The sequence below is a fragment of the Rattus norvegicus genome, chromosome 4, assembly GCF_036323735.1.
Source record: "Rattus norvegicus strain BN/NHsdMcwi chromosome 4, GRCr8, whole genome shotgun sequence".
Taxonomy (NCBI): Eukaryota; Metazoa; Chordata; class Mammalia; order Rodentia; family Muridae; genus Rattus; species Rattus norvegicus.
In genome coordinates this window covers 169061917-169083262 of record NC_086022.1, presented here as the reverse complement: position 1 = coordinate 169083262, position 21346 = coordinate 169061917, and the positions used below count along the sequence as shown (strand labels likewise).

The 21346-nt window shown below is 41.2% G+C and overlaps 1 protein-coding gene across 3 annotated transcripts in view; it reads left to right on the top strand.

Moving 5' to 3' along the window:
- Lrp6 (LDL receptor related protein 6) overlaps positions 1-21346 on the top strand; it is a 133780-nt gene that overhangs the window by 48454 nt on the left and 63980 nt on the right. For all 3 annotated transcript variants that reach the window (XM_039107695.2, NM_001107892.1, NM_001401820.1), the window contains 4 exons: positions 8353-8549; positions 10763-10894; positions 14029-14425; positions 15328-15499. In XM_039107695.2, the coding sequence (XP_038963623.1) occupies positions 8353-8549; positions 10763-10894; positions 14029-14425; positions 15328-15499 (898 nt within the window). The remainder of the gene's footprint in view (positions 1-8352; positions 8550-10762; positions 10895-14028; positions 14426-15327; positions 15500-21346) is intronic.

Below are 21346 nucleotides of genomic sequence, written 5' to 3'. Positions count from 1 at the left end.
TTTAAGAAATTACTTTATATTTTTGTGTCAAAGGGAATTGGAATAGGCTTTTAATTTGTTCCTTTAAAGAATACTTAGCTGTTTTCTGAGCTGATAAAGTGCTTGCTGTGTAAACTTGAGGACCAGTGTTCAGATCCTTACTGCCCCCACAAAAAGTGGGGTACAGCAGTGCATTCCTGTACCCCAGTTCTGGGAAGCAGAGGCAGTACCATCCTAGGGGCTTCCTGGCCAGCCAGTCCAGCCAGTCCAGCCCTAGGTTCAGTGAGAACCCCCCACCCCCTGAAAAAGAAAGTGATGGAAGGAGACATCCAGCTACTTACACACACGCACGTGACTACATGCAACATGCCAGCATTCATATGTACACAGATATGCTCACCTCCCTGCTCCCATGCAGGTGCACTCCTCATGTGTGGTCACAGCGTTTTGAACATGCAGATTTAGTGAGGCTTTGTTTATAAAGAGAGAGCTGAGCTGGCTATCTGGACACACCTTTCATCCCACCACTCAGGACACAGAGTCAGTTAGATCTCTGTGAATTTGAGAAGAAGAAAGCAGACCTCTTTTTAAATATGTCTAAAAATCAATGAGAAACCAATATAACTTGTGAAGGAAAATAACATTAGAAAAGTTCTAAAATGAGATTATTAAAATTCGGAAAAATTTGTAAATAAAACAAAATTACTTTAGTAAAAAACAAATAAGCTAAAAGCAAAACCAAAACACCAACCAACTGCACAAATAATAACAAAACCTACCTAAAATGACCAGTGGCTGAGGAGTGAACAGCAGAAGGTTTGGTAGAAGTTAAAAGGATTCCTCCTTTCTGATAGGAGATGTCAGAAACAGACTATCAGAGGGTCTCAGTGACACTCGGTGAGAGAGAACTACAGGAAGATGTTTGAGAAAAGTGAAGTAAAAAAAGCAAAAATGTTCTGTACCTGAAATGAACAGTTCCTGGGATAAAAGGTCTCTAGGGAATATAAAGGCAAATTTGACCGAAAGAAAACCACAAATCAGGAAACTTGAGACAGCAGGGTCAGACCTCAGGGTCAGAAGAAGCAAAGACTGAAGAGTGAACGCAGTGCGGGGCAGCGCTCACTGTGCAGACGCTACAGGAAAGGGACCCTGAGAATGTGAAGAAACGGTCTGTCTGGGGCTGAGAGAGCCCTGCACTTTGAAGGAAGGCAGGAGTGAGTGCTTTTAAGTGAGAAGCCAGGGAGCATATTCTAAATCAAATTATAATCAAAGTCAGAAAAGCCAAAGATATATAATGTTAAAAGTAAAAAGAGAGGTGACTTGATATATATGAGGAAACTTCAATTAGAGAATAGGCAGGGTTCTTAAAGAAACTGTGTAGACCAAAAGGTAAAAAGTGCTGAAAGAAAAAAAAAAGCAAACAGAATCCTGTGTCCATCAAAGCTTCAGAAGTGAGTAAGGAGTGAAACAGTCCCAGATAAACAAAAGCTGGGAGGATCTTTCCAAATAACAGTTTTTCTTGGGCTCACAAACCGTTAAAGCCCAGCAAACTGGGAGACCTGCTCTCTGTGAGCCTCTTCAGACTCGGGGATTAGGATGCCCTCTGCTCCTGGTGTTGGCATGGACACCCACCCGTATTTGCTGTTGCTGTTGTCAGAGCTGTTGTCTCACTCTGTCTGCAGCCCCCAAGCACTACTGCCTTGTTGGTCTCTCATTCTTAATTCTTTCCTCTTTGCTGCTGCAGGCTGGTTCAGCCTTTCCCGATTTCCAATTATAATATCAAATCTCATTGGATTATATATTAATCTACTTTTTTCTCACCTATTTTAAAAACAAAAACCAGTTTTTCCACTTACTTATAATTGAGATTGCTTGAATTAGTATATATTCACAAATTTATATGATATACAAGTAGATGTAATAAAAAGATTAGAAAAATAACCTTTATATTTTTATGCTTCTAAATTTTTTCATAGAGAACAAATACATATTCCCTTTATAATGAAGAGGAAAATAATAACTTCGGGAAAAAAAGAACTCAAGTATCCAAGTTTGCTACAGTTTTGGTTCTGTTCTGTATTTCCTCTCATTTTCCTACAGATTTACTAATTTTCCTTGCTTCTGGCCAACCCATAATCATTTGGGGCCCAATGGATAGCTTAGATTTTCCTCCTGAGGCCCAGTTAGATAATTATTTTGGATCACTGTCTCAGTGAAATAATCTCTTATGCAGGGGAGGCCCACACCGTGGTTGGCCTTTGGCGGCCGCAGGATAACTGAATAGTCAGAGCTCTCCCTGTCCCATGTTGACCCCATGATCATCAGGATTGGACAGCAAGAGCCCGCATCATTGGACGTAGGATTTAGGAATGTTTTCTGTCACAACAAGCTTTGTCTTCATTTTCTCGATGGCATATTTAAAACAAATATTAAAGTTTTCACTATGTGTAATTTGTACAATTTTTCAGTTTTTACTCCTATTAAAATTGCTTTTGGTGCTCTTTTCCTTCTTGCTCTAGCTCTGTCCTCCTTTCTGCTCCTCCTCTCCCCGTTCCCCACTTCCTCTCTCTCCAGTGCTCATGGCCGGCTCTACTCTCTCTCTCTCTGCCTTTCTCTGTCTCTAACTACCTTCTTAACTTCCTTCTCCATGCCCTTATTAAACTCTATTCCCTACCAAAAGAAAAGAATTGCTTTTGCTGCTCCTAGGAATGTTTGCTTGATGCAAAGTGACACTTTTTCCTGTATCAGAGAAACTTCCAGGAGTCTTATTAAATTCTTACACTTAGATCAGATGTATGATTAGTTTTGATTTTGTATGTGTGTGTGTATAGGTTAGCTCTTAAACTCTTTTTTTTTTTTTTTTTTTTTTGTTCTTTTTTTCAGAGCTGGGGACCGAACCCAGGGCCTTGCGCTTCCTCGGCAAGCGCTCTACCACTGAGCTAAATCCCCAACCCCTCTTAAACTCTTTTATAAGATGTATCCCTGATAGAATTTTAAGTAATTCAGTATTATGTATTTGTGTATTATGGTATAATCATTTTATCATAGTTCAGAGGATTGAATCCAGGGCCCCACTGCATACTAAGGAGCTGGAGTTAGAATTCAAGTCCTCATGCACGCTAGGCATGCTGCAGCCCTGAGCTAGATATCCTTAGCCTTCATGTTACTACTTTTTTTTTTTTTTTTTTTTTTTTTTTTTTGGAGCTGGGGACCTAACCCAGGGCCTTGCGCTTGCTAGGCAAGCGCTCTACCACTGAGCTAAATCCCCAGCCCCTCGTTACTACTTATTTTTAAAGCATTTTAGTATTTATATGTGTGGGTTGACCAGAGGATGACTTTGGGAGTTGGTCCTGTGGTTTTACTTGTATGTCAGTCCAGGAGACCAAACTCTGGTTGCCAGGCTTTGCCTTGCACATGTCTTTAGCCATGCAGTTGTGTTGACAGCCCGTCTTTATTGTGCTGGAGATTGTTTTTCATTATTAATTTTATGAATCATTTATCTTAGATCTTGTTGAATTTACTTTGGGAAGAGCAGGTAAAAATAATCTCAGTATATTCTGTGCACAGAATCATGTCCTCTGTGAATAATGCGGTCCTCTGATTTCATCGGCTGTCTCCTGTGATACAGCACAAGCTAGAAGGCATCTCTCTCCTCTTGCTTTTCTGGGATCAGCATTCATTGCCAGATTAGCATAGCGGAATGTCAGCTGTAGATATCGTTGTTTTATCAGGTCGAAGAAGGTTTCTTTTATTCCTGGTTTGTTGATTTCATTTTAAGTCATGGATGTTTATGGATCCTTACTATTTATTTTCCATCTATAGAAATAACTTTTTAAATAAACATTGTAAATTGCATTAATTGTTTTTTTTTTAAATTGTTGAACCTAGCTTGCATTTCCAGGATAAATTCTACTTAGTGATGGTTTGTAATTTGTTTTAGATGTTGTTCTGTTGAAGATTTTTATGACCTTATTCATGAAGATATTAACATAGAGTTTTTCCCTGACACCTTTGTTATTTCGATACAGTTTGGACCAGCTCTAAGAATGAGTTGGGGAATGGAATGGCCCCCTTTGCTTTTATGTTCTCACAGAGCGAGCTCCTTAGTTACTTTGTGGTTCGTTGTAAATGTGTCTGGTGATTTAATCTGTGATGTTGTCTGATCATGGCTGTTTCTTCTTAGGGATACTTTAAATGGCAGGTTTGTGTGTGCAGCTCTGTTGTCCTCCTTCATGAGTCTATTTCAGTAGCTGGTTTCTTTCTAGGAAGGTTTCCATTTCTATAAGCTGACTAATTTGTTGGCACAGAGTTGTTTATGGTTGCTTCTTGTAACTATGTGTTTTGATTTCCGTCAGTGACGCTCCCTGCTCGTCTCTGGTGGCGTCTTTCAGGTTCACAGTTTGTCTTTTTTTTTGCCTTTGCCAGTATAGCAGTTTTGTTAATCTTTCCAAAGAAAGAGCTTTTTGTTATTGGTCTTTCTTCTCCGATCACTGGTTTTTCCCTGGTGTGTTTATTGTCCTCCCGTGCTTATTTCTGGTCCAGCATGCTCTTCTCTAGTTTTCCAGGTTGAGGTAGGTGAAAGGAGACTGATTTGCCATTTGTCTCCCAATAGAGACATTTCCTCACTTAATGGCTTTGGTGGATACTCATAAATTTTTATACATTGTTTTGTGTTTTGTTTTAGCTCAGTATTTTACTTGTGATTTCTTCTTTGAATGGTTGCTTTTTTCTTTGTCTTTTTGTATTTCATATTTTGAGCTGGTTCTCACTACGCAGGCTTTGGATTTGGAGTAATGTTTCTGCCATAGCCCCTAGAGTGCTCTGATTGTAGATAGGAGACATTGTGTTTGTGACACATTGCTTATTTAGAAGAATATGAGAAAGAAGTTAGAAAATGAAAAATTGAAAAGGAAATTTAATTTCTGGCTCTTTATCCATTTTTTTTTCTTTTGTAAAATACTCACTGATTTTGTGCATGAGTGTTCTGCCTGAGCGTGTGTGCACTTGTGTGCACTTGTTTATGGAAGTCAGAGGAGGGTGTCTGAGCCCCTGGACCTGGATTGTGATGAGCCGGTGTGGGACTCTAGAAAGGGAACCAGGTCCTTTGTAAGAACAGTAAGTCCTCCTTACTGCCGAGCCATCTCTCCAGTCCTTGCTCTTAGTTTCTACAGGATAAGTGTGTATTCTTTGCATAATTTTAGTATATATTGGCTGGTAAGGCAGGTCTCACTACATAGTTCCAACTGGCTCACAGTCCTCTTTCCCTGGAGTGAGTACTGGTGGTATAAGCCTGTCACTGGGCACAGCATGCATTAGTATGTATGCGCCCATTTTAGTGCTGGATTGAATACAGGCCCTTATGAGCGTTAGCAAGCATTGTGTTTATGAACCACATCCCCTGAGATTTCAGCTGTTTAATGAGCTGGCATGTGGAATTGGGATATAACACAGTAGTAGAGAGCATTGCTTAACATGCACTAGCCCTGAGTTCAGTTCTGAGGACTTGAAGAACAAAAGGCAGAAATGCCCATGGCCTAGCATTCTAGATACGCCTGTGTGCTCGAGAGCAATGTTTGTCTCTTTGGAGTGTTCCATAGATGGCAGGTTAATACGACAAACTACTCAGATTCTTTAGAGAACATTTCATGGCACTATTTTCCTATTTTCCTTTCCATAGTGTCAACTCTCAGGTTGTTTTTGTGTATGCGATTGTAGCTGTTGTTCTTGTCATTTGATCTGTTTCCACAAAGTGTGTATCTCTGGCGCTTTATCTTTCCTGCTTAGTGTGTTCTGTTCACACTGCTCCATTTCTGGTAGTCAGTGTTTGCTGTGTCATTTACTTTTAATCTTTCGGTATCTTTGTGTTTAAAGTATGTTTCTTATGGACAGCCTGCATTTAACTCCGTTAGTGGCTTTATATGTGTGTTACAGTTTTCCTCTTACCCAGCTAGCTCCGAGTAATTGAGACTGGACTATTACCTAACATGCTGTAAAGGCCCAGCACCAGAGCAGTACTACTCTATTTTAATCCTCTAAACTAATCTGACTGCTCCCCCACCCTGTTCCCAAAGTCTACAAAGGCTTTCTCTGCTCTAGGTGTTTTCTCACAGTCTCTCCTGGACTCTCTCCTCACTGTTTAATCCCTATTTCCTCTTTCTTCACCTCCTCCCCTGGCTGGCAGGAAGTCCAGCCTATTCTGTTCCCTGCTCAGTCATTGGCTGTTAAGCTCTCTTTATTGAACATCAGGGAACAATTGAGGAGCTGATGTTTACACAAGATTGAGACAGGAGTTTCTCTGAATTAGGATTGCAACCAGATACAGGGGGGTCAGACATCATCATTTGGATCATTACACAGCTCACAGTAACACCATGCCTACGTAGCTCTGGATTTGTTCAGTCTAAGGACCCTTGTTTTTAAGAGGTTAGAAGCAAGGAAAACCATAGAGTTTTAACTATTGTTTTTGTTGCTCTTCACTGCTTTCAGAGATTTTGAGTTTTGTAAAGGTCAGTAATATAATTTATGTTTTTTATCTTACTTTAAAAATTTTTATTAGATTCATTTATTTTATATGTAAGTGTTCTTCCTACGTGTGTGTGTGTCTTCATACACATGTGTAAACCTGGTGCCCACAGAAGTCAGAAGACAGCATTGGATCTCCGGACGTGGAGTTAAGATGGTTATAAACCACCTTGTGGGCTCTGGAACCCTAACCCCTGTCCTCTGCAAGAACAAACAGTGCTTTAAGCACTGAGCCGCTTCTGTGGTCTGGTTTGTCCATGTTTGCAGGTTTTGGTGTGCTTTATTGCTTCTGCAGTGTTCTGTCCTTACCTGTTTGTTTTCTTGTGTTCAGTTCCTTGGACTGAATCTTAACTTTGTATTTAGAAATGTACCAAGGAATTTAAAAGACTTTCCTCACTTTCTGAAAAGGTTTTTGTTACGGAATGTGCCGTTTGAAGGATGTCGATGAAGTGCTGATTTCCATGATGAGTCCTGTGGCGTTTACTCTTCTTCAGTTTTCATTCGTATTTCTGCTTTGTTACCGGAGTCATCTCAAGAGTCGTTTGTCTCACCATAATCAGTTTTGAAGACTGATGTAAAAAAAACTGACCTATTTAAAAGTACAATAGTTTTGTTTACTTTTTAAAAAGGGAAAGAAAATACCTTAGGAACATTTATTGGAAACATTGTTTTTGGAAAAGGAGAAGGAAAATTAATCTTCTAAAGAAGAAAAATTAAGGAGAAAATTGATGTAGGTCAGCTTTAAAATATAAGTCATCTTCATCTTGTACTCAGTTTTTTAACGTAAACTCTGTCTTGAGTTTATGACACTTTAGGTCAGCACTAGGTTACGCGTCACAAGCATTGGTTTCACTGAGGTAGCCATTGTCCTTGACCTTGGCTCTCACTCGATGCTAGAGACCTTGAGGTCGTCCTGTGAACCTAAAGTTAAGCCTCTTCCTAATATTGGATACCTTGTTCTTTTCAGTAGCTTATGTGTAGGTGTTTGGTCTCCCTTTCCTCCCCTAGACTGGGTACTTGAAAATACTGGTTTATGAGACTATAAAAGCATTTATTATCTTAAGTGTTTGACTAAATTCATGAGTTATTCAGTGCGTCTAGAATGTACTAATTGCACAACCCCGACACTGGGCAAAGCGCTGTGGTGTGAGGACTAAGTCTCTCTGTTTGTTTTTATAGTTTGTTTTGTTCGTGAAATTCTAGTTCTGTATTATGAACATACTGTGCCAATTGGGGACTTTGTTTAGTTGCCGGAACTGAGGGCTTTAATAATGATACAATAAAAACAAGCAAACTGGCTTTGATTTTGTGTATCATTTCTGTGACCGTGTTCTGGAGCTAGACCGAGGCCCATCGTTTTTAGCATCGTGTCTGTATTTTCAGTCACACTTATTAAAATCATAAGATTGAAAATGAGGCTCAGGCTCTTTGTTCTTGAGCATCAAGGAGGGGCAGACTTCCTGTTGCCCTAAGTCGGCTTCTTAGTGCCAGTCTTGTCCCTGGGATTTCGTCATTGCTTACTTTTCCCTGATGATATCAGTTACATGGAAGAATAGAAAACATGAGTTGGAAGGTAGCTGTTGAGAAAGGAGGGCACAGCAATGTAAAAGATCTGGGCTTCTGAGTCTTGTGACTTAGTTTGCCTACTTCCAAGGTAGGGACCATTGTGAATGTTCAGTATGGTTTTTTGACAACTTGAAAATATATTTGAATTTGCCATTTGAATTGCTTTTCACAGATGAATTTAATCTACATATGTTTTCCTTAGTATGTTTATATGTTGGTATGAACTTTTTTCAGCGTTGAAGTCATAAAATAAAAATTTTGAAGTTTTTCTTTCTGTGTTAACAGACAGGCAGTGGTTAAAGGTTCCCTTCCACATCCTTTTGCCTTGACGTTATTTGAGGACACATTGTACTGGACTGACTGGAATACACACTCTATTTTGGCTTGCAACAAGTATACTGGCGAGGGTCTGCGTGAAATTCATTCTAACATCTTCTCTCCCATGGATATACATGCTTTCAGCCAACAGAGGCAGCCAAATGGTAAGTGATCTGGATTTTTAAATTCCAGGTTGGAACAGCTCTGTAAGCACTCTGATGTCTGGCTTTAGTGAGGCACAGGAGGAGGAATGGCATATCCAAAGCCAGTGGGAGGAATGACAGGAAAAGCATGCACATAGGGTTCAGGGTAGACACTGTCTAAAACCTTATGGCCTGAGAGCCTTCCCATGCAATGTCTTGTCTTATCTGGGCTGGGTAGTAGAAGTGGAGAACTGAAATGAATTAAAATTGAGACAGCTCATCTGCTAAGTTTAGACATAAATGCATCTCTTGTTGATATTATTTTCTTATTATGCTTGAATGTGTTGATGTGTGCTCAAAAATACCAACTTATTAGGAAAGCTCTGTTAACCTAGCGTGTGAATTCCAGCACCTATGTGTGTAGGGTAACCACCTGCTTGGGCATTTGCCTGTGTTCCTCCTCTGCCTTTTATGTAGTTTTCCTTTCAGCTTGCTTCTGGTTCTGGTTACCCCTTTGCAAAGACTTGGGCCTGTGTCCTCTGACAATGACCTCTTGTAGGAGAGGAATGGATTTGAGTTTTATGAGAATGCGAAATGTTTGGCAGTTGTGTGTAAATAAGTGTCTGGCATGTGTCTGAGTATATTTCAAATAGTTTTTATAGCCAAAAAGGAAAAGTGCTTGGATTCTGAGTTGTTTGGTATGAACTCTTTCCATTTAGAGGGGAAATAATCAGATATTGAGTGTTGGATTCAGTGACCTTGAGCCCATAAAAGCCTTTTAAAATAAATGTGTTAATCTATGAAAAAATAAATATTTATGTAGTCTGTTGTGAACTTTGTATTCACGTGGCTCATCAGAAAATCTCCGAACCCTATTTTAAACATCACAGTTGATCCTTAGTTTTACTAGTTTGATAATTTTAGTTATTTTTGATGTTGTGTTTTATGTTCTTGTATTTGTTATGTTGCTCTCCATGTCTTTCCCATGAATATTATGTGACTGTATCCATTTCTGCAGTGTTCACAAGCTTGGCAGTTTTTTTCTGTCTCTGTTCTTTCTTGCTCATTTCTCATTTTAATCTGTAGTGCTAGAGGCTGACCCTAGGCCTTGCACATTCTAGACAACCACCCGACCACTGAGCTACAACTTAGTCTTTTAAAAACAGGGTCCTGTGTACCTGAGACAGACCTCGAGCTCTAGTCCGCAGTGTGGGGATTGTGGCTGTGTGCCATCATGCCTACCTTCCTGTGTTTCCTTCCCCTCCTCTAGTGCACCGAACTTATCGTTTTCCTCTTATTCATTCCAAGAGATGGCTTTCCAACATCCTGATTGCATTTCTTGGCTTTCATAGTCTCTGCCACAGCCTGTTCCTACCAGTTCAACCTTAGCCTCTGTTTAACAGTGTTCTCCTTACTGCCCCCAAGTGCCTGGTCTCTAAACTTTATTTTGAAGGCTTTTTACCACACCCAAAATGTTGAGAATGTCTCCTCCTGTCTTCAAGATGCCTGCTAGGCCCCATGTATTTTTTTTTTTTTAAATAAATACGAACTTTTATTTTTATTTTTATTTTTTATTTTTTGGTTCTTTTTTTCGGAGCTGGGGACCGAACCCAGGGCCTTGTGCTTCCTAGGTAAGTGCTCTACCACTGAGCTAAATCCCCAGCCCCTGTTTTTAAAGAATTATTTATTTATGTATATGTGTACACTGTACTTGTCTTCAGCACACCAGAAGAAGGCACCAGATCTGATTACAGATGGTTGTGAGCCACCATGTGGTTGCTGGGACTTGAACTCAGGACCTCTGGAAGAGCAGTCAGTGCTTTTGACCTCCGAGCCATCTCTCCAGTCCCGGCCCCATACATTTTTAAACTCTAAGATTAATTCCCTCCTTGATGGTAGTAGACAATGTGCAACATAATATTTAGCTTTCTTGCTTTCTTCCCATTTCATAGTTTATTATTTTGGCTTACTGATAAGTTTCTAAATTCCAGTAGGACAAGGGCCTTCTTTCTGCTTTTCTTCTTGGTTACTCCTCTTTGGATATAAAATGCTAAGTAAGTTGACTAATTATTTCCTTTCCTTCAGACGGTTGGTAGTCAGCACCTGGATGGAATTTGGTAGTGAATTTGGTCTATCACGATTGCTCATGTTATGGTTGTTAACCTCTGTGTATCGAGAGTGAGTGAGGTCATCCCTAATCATTGGCATTAATCAGTGTGATTTATATTCCGCAGCTACAAATCCATGTGGAATTGATAATGGTGGTTGTTCCCATTTGTGTTTGATGTCTCCAGTCAAGCCTTTTTATCAGTGTGCTTGTCCAACTGGGGTCAAGCTTCTGGAGAGTGGAAAAACCTGCAAAGATGGTAAGACACTTATTACCCAAGTGTGTGTGTGTGTGGGGGGGGGGATTCTGAGAGCAGTCGGATTCTCCGTGAACAATTTTATATTTCTTTTGTAGGCTCTAGAGTTGGCAGTGCTCTGGGAGGCTAGACACTCAGATGGCTAGCTGTAGGGATGGCTAATGTTTGGTGACATCTTTTATTTTTTTTATGTTATCCCATTTATTTAGCATTTAATAAACATGCTATTTCTTATACTCTTTAAATACTAATTAAAAATACTAATTCATATTAAATACTAATTCAGTATTTATACTGATTAAATATTTAAATACTATTTTTCTTCTTTGTCAGATTTCACAGCCAATCAAATTGCCGTTAAGTCTTGTGAGAACAGAGTACTGTGTCTCATACAGGCAGGTACCACTTGGAGATAAGAAGCTGAAGGACAAGGGTCATTAAACTGTAGTCCAAGAAGAAAATGAGGTTTTTATTAAGTGATTAAAAGATATTTTTGAATGCTCTTTAATGACAAGTCCATGAAGAAAAATTCCTCATTGTACTATTAAAGTAACTTCCATGTTTTTAGCGTTACCAGTGTACTTTTCTCTTCTCCTCACTCTTAATTCCCTGTAGACAGAGGCATGTTGGAGCAGGCACTGGCCTAGGACAGTGCCTGCAGTTTGGGAGGACACCAGCTCTTCTTTCTCTTAATGATGGTGTCATTCATTCTTACCCATGGGTTACCACTTTCCGGCAACTAGCAAAACCTGGTAGGAAAGCTGTTACAGGGCAGTGGCTTCTTCATCTACCTCTGAAAAGAGAAGCCTTCATTCCACAGCGTGTGTGTGTGTGTGTGTGTGTGTGTGTGTGTGTGTGTGTGTGTGTGTGTATGAGAGAGAGAGAGAGAGAGAGAGAGAGAGAGAGAGAGAGAGAGAGAGTGTGTGTGTGTGTGTGTGTGTGTGTGTTTTCCTGGCGAGGAGGCCAGCGAGTCAGTGAGATGGAGCTGAAACAGCTTAGTAGATGTTTATTAGGAGTTGGCGTTGATAAATTATCCTCACAGTCAAAGGTGAAGCTGGCTGACTCTTGTCAGATGGTTTCCATGGTAAACAGTGATTTGGTTTCAGTTTAGACAGAAGGGTTCTGTGAGGCTGCTTTCCTGTTTAGAATGTACCTGGACTTTGAAAGCGAGGCTTTGTTTCAGCAGTGCAGGTTCGCCTCCTCTCACAGTGGCGCAGAGGTGTAGTACAGCTGGCCAGCTTCGAGATTCAGATGCAAGCTGGCACCTACAGCCCTAAGTTAACTTACGTATGTTATGTAGTTACGTGTGTTTTATATGTTGCTCTCATTGGAGTAGTAGTTCCTTGAGTTGTTTGCAAAGTTGACCTGGCTCCTTTTGGCAGTTCGCAGGGGCAGCGAGCTGTGCAGAATTACCCTGCTCTGCCTGTGGCTACAGTTGGGTTGTGTTTCCTCCAGGTTAGGACTCGTGTGTAATCAGCACTCAGGTCAACAGCTCACACTGAAGCTTCTCACCCTCCTTCTGTGTCTGCAGTTATAACTCCAAATTCATGTTAAGTTTATATGCCAGCACTTTTTGGGCACATATTTTAGCTGGGATTTTTTTTAACCTTGCTCATTCTGTTGATAGTTTACATACTGTTTTTTATTAGCCTCTTAGATGATTATTTTGCTGGTGGTTTACTTGAATATTAAAAATACAAGAAGATTGAGCTTAGTATCCTAATTTTTAATTGTTTACATTGGATCCTAATCCATGTTAAAATATTTCAAAAATATGATTTATAACTCAGTATTTTTAATGGTAAATCAGCTGGTGCTTATTTAATACTTTTACACTTAGAACCTTCCTGAATGTTATATCTGTTTATCTTTAATTTTTGCAGCAACCTTTACACAGTTAGCAGAGTCTAGGCTTAGAATGGCTCTGTTTGTCTCAGTTTCTATCCCTACTTGAGCCAAATGTTTTTGGCTCTTAACCACTGATGTGCTTCTTCTTCTTCTTTTTTTTTTTTTTGTTTTAAAGATTTATTTATTATATATAAGTACACTGTAGCTGTCTTCAGATACACCAGAAGAGGGCATCAGATCTCTTTACAGATGGTTGTGAGCCACCATGTGGTTGCTGGGAATTGAACTCATGACCTCTGGAAGAGCAGTCGGGTGCTCTTAACCGCTGAGCCATCTCTCCAGCCCCACTGATGTGCTTCTTAGAATCTTCTCTCAATTGTTGCTGTTCCCATCTCCACAGTTCCTTTGACCTCAAGTCTGTCGGCTATAGCTCTGTATTCCTTTAAGACCGTGCCACTGACAGAATTTATATACTGTAACATTCTTTTATTTCAGAATTCCATTTTAAACATTTCTTGTTCTAGATTTTTTTATCATTGTGTATGTGTGCTTGTGTGTACATGTATGAACATGTTTTTGCACAAACATGTTCATATGTATGGGTGCACATGGAGGCCAGAGAAACCTCCATGTCTTGCTTCCTAGGTGCCACTCACCTCCTTGATTGTTTGTTTATTTGTTTTTGTTCTTTGTTTTTTTTGTTTTTTTTTTGTTTTTTGTTTTTTTTTGGAGGCAGAACTGTGGCATGGAATTTGCCAACTAGGCTAGGCTGGGTGGCCATGATACCAGGAATCTGCCTGTCTCTACTTTTCTGCTGGGATAGTGGGGGCATTGCCACCATGACTGGCCTTGTATGTGGGTTGAGGGGAACATATTTGGGTCTTTGTGTTTATAAGGCAAGCGCTCCACTGTTTCCTAGCTTTTCTTTTAGATCCTTTAAAGGATGCGTCTTGAATAAAGGATCTGCATTTTGCGATCTTTTTTCTCCATTACTACTTAGTTACTGGCTTTTAAAGACTAGCGATTTTCTCTACACGTCCTTCTTATGCAGGGGCTGTTACTGGATGACAAGTGTGGACCAGACTTAATTTGGAGAGGCTAACTATGGCGCTTGTGCTGACTCTTCTGCTTCACGGCCACTTTTTTAGTTTTACTTTAAAGAGAGTTGGTGTTCTTTTAATAAACTCAGTGAACTTTTATTCCTGAAGACATCTGCATTCTTTATATAGAGTGGCTACATTTTGCCTGTGGCTTTCACATGATTGGTTGCTTTTTCTTTGTTGTTTTAGGTGCCACTGAACTATTGCTGTTAGCCCGACGGACAGACTTGAGGCGCATCTCTTTGGATACACCAGATTTCACCGACATTGTCCTACAGTTAGAAGACATCCGACATGCCATTGCCATAGACTACGACCCCGTGGAAGGCTACGTCTACTGGACGGACGATGAAGTACGGGCCATCCGTCGCTCCTTCATTGATGGATCTGGCAGTCAGTTTGTGGTCACGGCCCAGATTGCCCATCCTGATGGTATTGCTGTTGACTGGGTGGCAAGAAACCTGTACTGGACAGACACTGGCACTGATCGGATAGAAGTGACAAGGCTCAATGGGACCATGAGGAAGATCCTGATTTCAGAGGACTTAGAGGAGCCCCGGGCTATTGTGTTAGATCCCATGGCTGGGTAAGAAGTGCTGACATTAGTCATCTCTTTTCTACAGCCACCTAGAGGCACAAGCTCAGGGGACAAGAGCTTCAGAAGAGCTGTTGGAGTTTACTGTTTTTCAGTAAACAGTTTGCATCACTTTAGAATATAGTAATTGGAATATGGTCTCAAAGAATTGCCACTTTTTAAAAAGCGTCTTGACTATCTTGAGTGATTTATTTCTGAGTTGAGCTAGACTGGCTGATCTGGGTGTGGGTTTACTCAGATTGTATCCTGGTCATGAAAAATGTGGAAAGAAATTATTTTCAAAACTCTCCCCTCTCTCCCATCCCCGGCAGATTGAACTTTTTCCCGTTCAGTTGTTATTGTGAGAATTATCTTATGTTATAGCTCTTGGGGATGACTCACTTTGCAAAACCTTGGGAGTAGCCTTATTTTACCTTTCTGTAAGGTTTATTTTAGGGCTGATACAATGACAGGTGTCATGCCTCAGTATACACCGTGCCTTAGGGCCACTTAACCTCCAGGAGCCTCAGGTGTTAGCACCACAGGGAGTGTTAGTTATTTAGGAATGCAGTTTGTCACCCGACTATTTATACTAGGTAACTTTCTGTACCAGAGATGACAAGCCATCAAGCAGGAGTGACACATCATGGGAAGAAACAGAAATGTAGTAGAAAAAAATATGCATAGTAATGGAGTCAGACTCCCTTGGGAGACATTTTCCGTCAGCCTCAGCAATTTTGACTGAGAGTGTGCTTATACACTGCTGTGACCAACGACAGAGACTTTCTCTACCAAAGCTTAAGTCCTGTTGTTTTCCTTCCCTCCTCTCGTGGCACTGACTGGTGACACCGTAATGTGTGCCGTGGGCTTCACTTTTGGTGTCTGCCTTCAGCTCCTTTCTTATGTCTTTATAGGTACATGTACTGGACGGACTGGGGAGAAATCCCAAAAATCGAGCGAGCTGCTCTGGACGGATCTGACCGAGTAGTTCTTGTTAACACTTCCCTTGGTTGGCCAAATGGCTTAGCCCTGGATTATGATGAAGGCACAATATACTGGGGAGATGCCAAAACAGACAAAATTGAGGTTTGTTTCTTTTTAAAAATATTTAAAATCAATTTTATAGTGGTTTCTGGGCCACTCTTAGTTTGCTTCACATAGCCTCTGAAGGTTGTCTGGGGGTCCAGGATGCCATTTCTGGAAACTTCCCTAGTGTTCACAGACCTCAGGACAGGGGTCGTCTTCCACCTGGCCCAGGGTTTCTGAGCTGTGCTGTGCAGGACATGTGCATTCTATTGCTTCTGTCTTATCAGCATTGGTAAATGATTGACTTTGTTTTGGGTGAAGCTCCTGCCTGGATTTTCTTTTCTTTTTTATAAAGATTTATTTATTTTATACAAGTACACTGTAGCTGTCTTCAGACACACCAGAAGAGGGCATCGGATTCCATTACAGATGGTTGTGAGCCACCGTGTGGTTGCTGGGATTTGAACTCAGGACCTCTGGAAGAGCAGCCAGTGCTCTTAGTCACTGAGCCATCTCTCTGGCCTGTGCCTGGATTTTCTACAGCCAGTTTTCTGCAAACCAACATTATATAAGATCCATATAGGAAAACCTGGCAGTCCTAAGTCAGGAGAACAGAGTTGCACGTGTACGCATGCATGGGTGCGTGTATGCAGCTTTTTTGTTGTTGTTTGTGGTGTTGGATTTGGTAGTGGAATATATTAAGTATTCAGCTGGTTATGTGAGAACAAACATTTTGTTTTTGTAGGCATGGTTTCACTATATAGACCAAGCTAGTTCAGATTTGTGACTCTTCTGTGTTAGTTTCTGAAGTGCTGGGATTATAGGCACATGCCACCATTCCACAGGAAAAACAAGTTTTAGATTGATGTGTGGACTATATGGGAGAAACAGCCAAATCCTGGGGAAAGATTTTTACCAACTGATAGAATTAAGTTTGCAGGAAGTAGAATTATAGTGAAAATAAGCAGTAGTAAATATGTTACCATAATGTTTTGTAAATGACACATCCTTGCTGCTGAATGTAGATTAGGCTAGACAGCCTCTGCACTGACCTTATGGACACACACTTTGAGCTGTGGAGCAGTGATTTTAGAAAGGTAATTCAGAGGCATGCCAGGGACACCCAGGGAATAATGAATTAAAGGGCTTTCCTTCCAGAGTGGAAACTTGGAACTGCAGGAACCCATTAATACCACACCAGTCCCAAATATTGGAAATTGCATTCCCCCAACAGCTGGTTTCTGTTAACAAGGTTTTGTATGGCCTAACTGTGTAACATTCCTCCCTGTTAGAGTCTCAGTGCACCACCCCCCTCTCAGTCCACATTAGGATTTGGATCTTTGACAGCTTGAGGGGAGCGCTAACGTGGCAGAGGTGACAGATTGATGTTTCAGAGAGGCTGCTAGCTTTGTTTGCTTAAGTATAAGTCACTCATCAAGTGCCCTAGCCCTTCACAGTGCGTGCTGTGGGTCAGGTGTGGACCCTACATGAGCAAATAGAAAGCAGTTAAAAGCTTATCTATCCTAGAAGAAGTGTCTACTCTTGAAATGTTTTCCTTTTTAAAAAAAGATGAATTTATTTATTTTATGTATGAGTGTTCTGTCTGCATGTACACCTGCATGCCAGAAGAGGGCATCAGAATTCATTATAGATGACTGTAAGGCACCATGGAGTTGCTGGGAATTGAACTCAGGACCTCTGGAAGACCAGCGGTGCTCTTAACCACTGAGCCATCTCTCGAGCACCCTTTAAATTTTACACAAGGGGGAAATGCTTAATTTATTATCATCTAGAGATGTTAAAAAATTCAGTATTTGGTTTTGTCGTTGGTTTGTTATAGTGAGGAATTAATTGGCTTGAAAAGAAAGGCGTAGCTTCTCGCTTCTGACAGAGTGCATTCTCTCTCCCATTTCCAGGTGTATTATTTTAGACACATAACTTTAGTCAAAGTCATAGTTGAGGGGGATTTAGATAGGGAAATGAGAATTTACTCATAAAATGAGTACATAATAATTGGTTAAATAAAACTTATTGTGTGTACCATGGTACTGTTTGTCCCCTCTCCCCTTCACTACTTCTTCCCTGTGGTATTACCTGCCCCTTGCTTAATATATAAGCACATATGTTCTTACATGTTCTGTGAACATCTTAATATGTTCTAGCACATGGCTGTTAGTTGTATAAGCCCTCAGATATATCTAGAACACAATAGTTACTCCTATTTTTTCTTCCAATAATTCTTTTATTCACTTTACATCCTAATGACAGTCCTCCCTCCTTCCTTCCCAGTGCCACCCTCACAAATCCCTCTCACCATTGCCCTTGGGTACCACCCCACCCTGGCATATCTCATCCCAGCAGGATTAGGCACATCCTGTCCCCCTGAGGCCCAACCAGGCAGGTAGCGGGAAGGGGAAAGGGCAGGGAAGAGAGGCTGAGACAGCCCTGCTCCAATGTGTAGGGGTCTAGGTCCAGCTCCTGCATGCTCCCTGGTTGGTGGCTTAGGCTCTGTGAGTCCCCATGGGCTCAGGTTAGTTGACGCTGTAGGTCTTCTTGTGGTATCCTTGATCCCTCTGGCTTTCTCACTTCTATCCCCCAGTCTTCCACAAGACTTCCTGAGTTCTGCCTCGACACTGAAATTTATCTCCTACAAATAGAGGCAGAGCTTGTGACAATATTAATGATGTTACAGTTTTAGCAATGGCACCGTGCTTCTACCATATAAAGATGTGTAGGTGAGGATGCAGTACACTGTGCCTCTGCCTCCACCCACTGCTGGATGCGGCCTCTCAGGAGACAGTTATGCGAGTCTGTAACAGTGTGGGTTCTTTCTCTCATGGAGGGTCTCCAGATGGGGCAGTTATTCCTGTTTATCTCCACTGCCTTCTTCCCCTGACTCCTTTCTTCCTTCTTCCTTTATCCCCCCTTCCTCCCTCCTCCCCTCCCTCTCCTTCCTCATTCTGTCTTTTTTGTCTCCTGTCTGTCTCTGTCAGTCTGTCTCTCTGCCTGTCTCTGTCTCTCTGTCTGTCTGTCTCTGTCTCTCTGCCTGTCTCTGTCTCTCTGTCTGTCTGTCTCTGTCTCTCTGCCTGTCTCTGTCTCTCTGTCTCTCTTTGTCTGTCTCTCTGCCTGTCTCTCTGTCTGTCTCTCTTTGTCTCTCTGTCTGTCTGTCTCTCTGTCTGTCTGTCTGACATCGTGGCTGTGTTGCCCAGGCTCTGTGGTCCTGGGCTGTGGTGATTCCCCTGCCTTTCTTTGCCTTGGAGGGTTGGGACTAAGTGTGTCTGTGCCTTGCTTGTTGATTCCTTTTTATGCTAATTTGTCAAGCTGCTCGTGGACGGCAGACTGAGCTGTGTAAGAGCACAGCACTTCACCTGCATTCATCCTACTCCAGCCTTCACTCTATCCCGAGACTAGTAGTGATGGTGAAAGCGTTTGCCCCTGTGCTTCCCTCTGTACCTCAGAGCGAGTAGGCAGATAGTATCAAAGTTTACAATTTAGTGAAAAGTGTGACTTTAGACTTTAATTGTTAGCCTCCTGTTGTACAGCAGCAGGTTGGTTCCTCTGACCTGGTGTGGGTGCTAAGACCCCTTCCAACCCTGTCTTCCAAGGAAGCTTCTCAGTGTGTGGTGCTCACGAGTAGTGGCTGCTTACTCCTGGGACTAGAAGGGATACCAGGCTGTGGGAGCCCGTTTGCTTCTCAAGACTTAGAGTTTATTTTGGATAAAATATTTATAGTGCACTTGAGAAGGGAAAGATAGTTATCTCTGAAATTATTCTGTGGCACAATTTTTTTTTGTGTTTGGAGTGGAGGACCTAGAGGAGCTCAGAACACTTGTACTCCAGTGGGTGGGTACCTTGGATCTGTGGCAGATGCTGGTAGTGTTGAGTTGAGTAAGGATTCAGAGAGACAGGGAAGAAGAACGGGGAGCCCTGGCTTTCAGATCAGATTCTTTTTTACAGAGTTGTGGAAAGATAGAGTGTCTTGACACTTACAAATGTCTTCTACAAATCGAGGCAGGCTGCAGGTTGATAATAACGGTGTGGCCGGCGCCATGCTCTTTCTGTGGCACCCTGTGGGCGGTGTTTAGAGGAGCGAGCTAGTGCTTGTCCTGCCCGTCATCATGTGGGCGGAGCTTCTGTAGCACTTAAGCTTTGTCCCCGCCTCCCAGTCCTATCCTAACTGCAGTGTTTACAGCTTCTTGGAGTAGCAGAAAGAAGTTTCCATTTTTCTGGAAGGGAAATCTCAAAAGCCTTTATTTATGTTTTATATCACCTTATAGTTATCGGAAAACCATTTGACAACATTCACATCTTCTTGGTCAGCCCCAAACATTAGTACTGCAGTACTGCTAACTAATAGCACACATGTCACTGACACTTAAAGCTTGTCTGTCTGTCTGCTTGGTTGGTTTGAGAATGGGTCTCCACATTGCCCAGACTGGTCACAAAGTCACCTTCCTCCTTGTCTCCCAAGTGTTGGGAGACCACAAGAGTGTATCCCCCGTCCAGTTAGGTTTCCTTGATGATGCTTTCTCATTGTACATGCATATAACTAAGTGGGAAACAATTAAGCTTTAATTATTCTTCTATCAAAATAATATAACTAAAATTTCTTCAGTTTTTATAGTGCTTTTTGTTTGTCCCTTGCCTGTTTCTGGGCTTTTTCTGATAGTGTGTGGCACTTGGTAGTTACTCCTAATAAGACTGTCTTGACTTGACCATGTGTAAATTTGTTTGAAATCCCTTATTGTAAGTACTTTGTTAATATAGTCTCTGTAGGTTTCGTAGTCCAGATCTGAGTAAACCAGGCACTGAGGTTTTTTGTTTTTGTTTGTTTTGAGGAAGAGAGGCAGAGATTATTAGAATCTTTCAGTACCAAGCACTTTTGAATAAAGAGGTATTATTGTCTGTGTTGTGTTGAAAACTTGGCAGTTGGTGAATGTTCTGTTTCATATTCTGAACCTGCAATTGAGGGCTGCATTTTCCTCTGATGACAGCTTCCTCTGCTTCATCAATATCCTAATAAGGACATTTCTTTCCCAAGTATTCAGATTTCCTTTTAAAGGAATTTCTTTGTTTCATAGTTTTAGCCTATATAATGTGAAAGTCTGTCAGAAACCTATAGGCCTGTCTGTTGCTTTTCCTTGGTGCTGGTTTCTAAGATTAAGAAGTTATAACGATATAATTACCTTTTGTTAAGATAAAGCTGTTGGTTTTAAATGTCAAATGTCAATGAGTATTTTCTTTTGCATCTTCTCCAGTTTACAACATTGATTGTCTAGTGTTCCTTAAAATTGATTATGCTTTCAGTTTGAGAAATCTTCAAGATAGTGTATCTAAATTCCTAATCTTGGCCCATTTGTATTTCCTTACCACACTGTGTGCATGTTTCTGAATTTATATTTTCCTCCATATCTTCCTGACATCTCATCACAGAAGAAAGACGGATAAAACTGTCATTGAAATCTTAAGCCTGGTTTTGCTTTATTCTATTCCTTTATTTCTTTCAAGGGTACGTAGGGGTTCACAAGTTTGTGAACTACTATTGGAAGTTTGTTGACATTATACAGTTGTAGAAACAATGTGTTATAACCTAGAGAAGCCAGAGCAGTCCATGAGCACGTGTGTGCTGCGGCCTCATTAAGGGAGCCTTGATGATAGGTGCTGTCGTGCTCTCCTGACTGCCACACCAAGCCCTGCAGCCTCACCAGGCAAGACAAGTCACCCGATGAGGTGTCCGCATAGTTTCATCTGTAAAATCTCAGAACAGTCTAATGCGTGCTGCTGCTTAGCGCCTTAGTAGCCTAGTTCTGAACTTGCTTGTTCTTGAACCATTTTTAAAAAATGTACTGTTTGGGTTTTACATCTTGTGTTTAATATAAAACCACTTGATAGGGACAGTGCTATTTT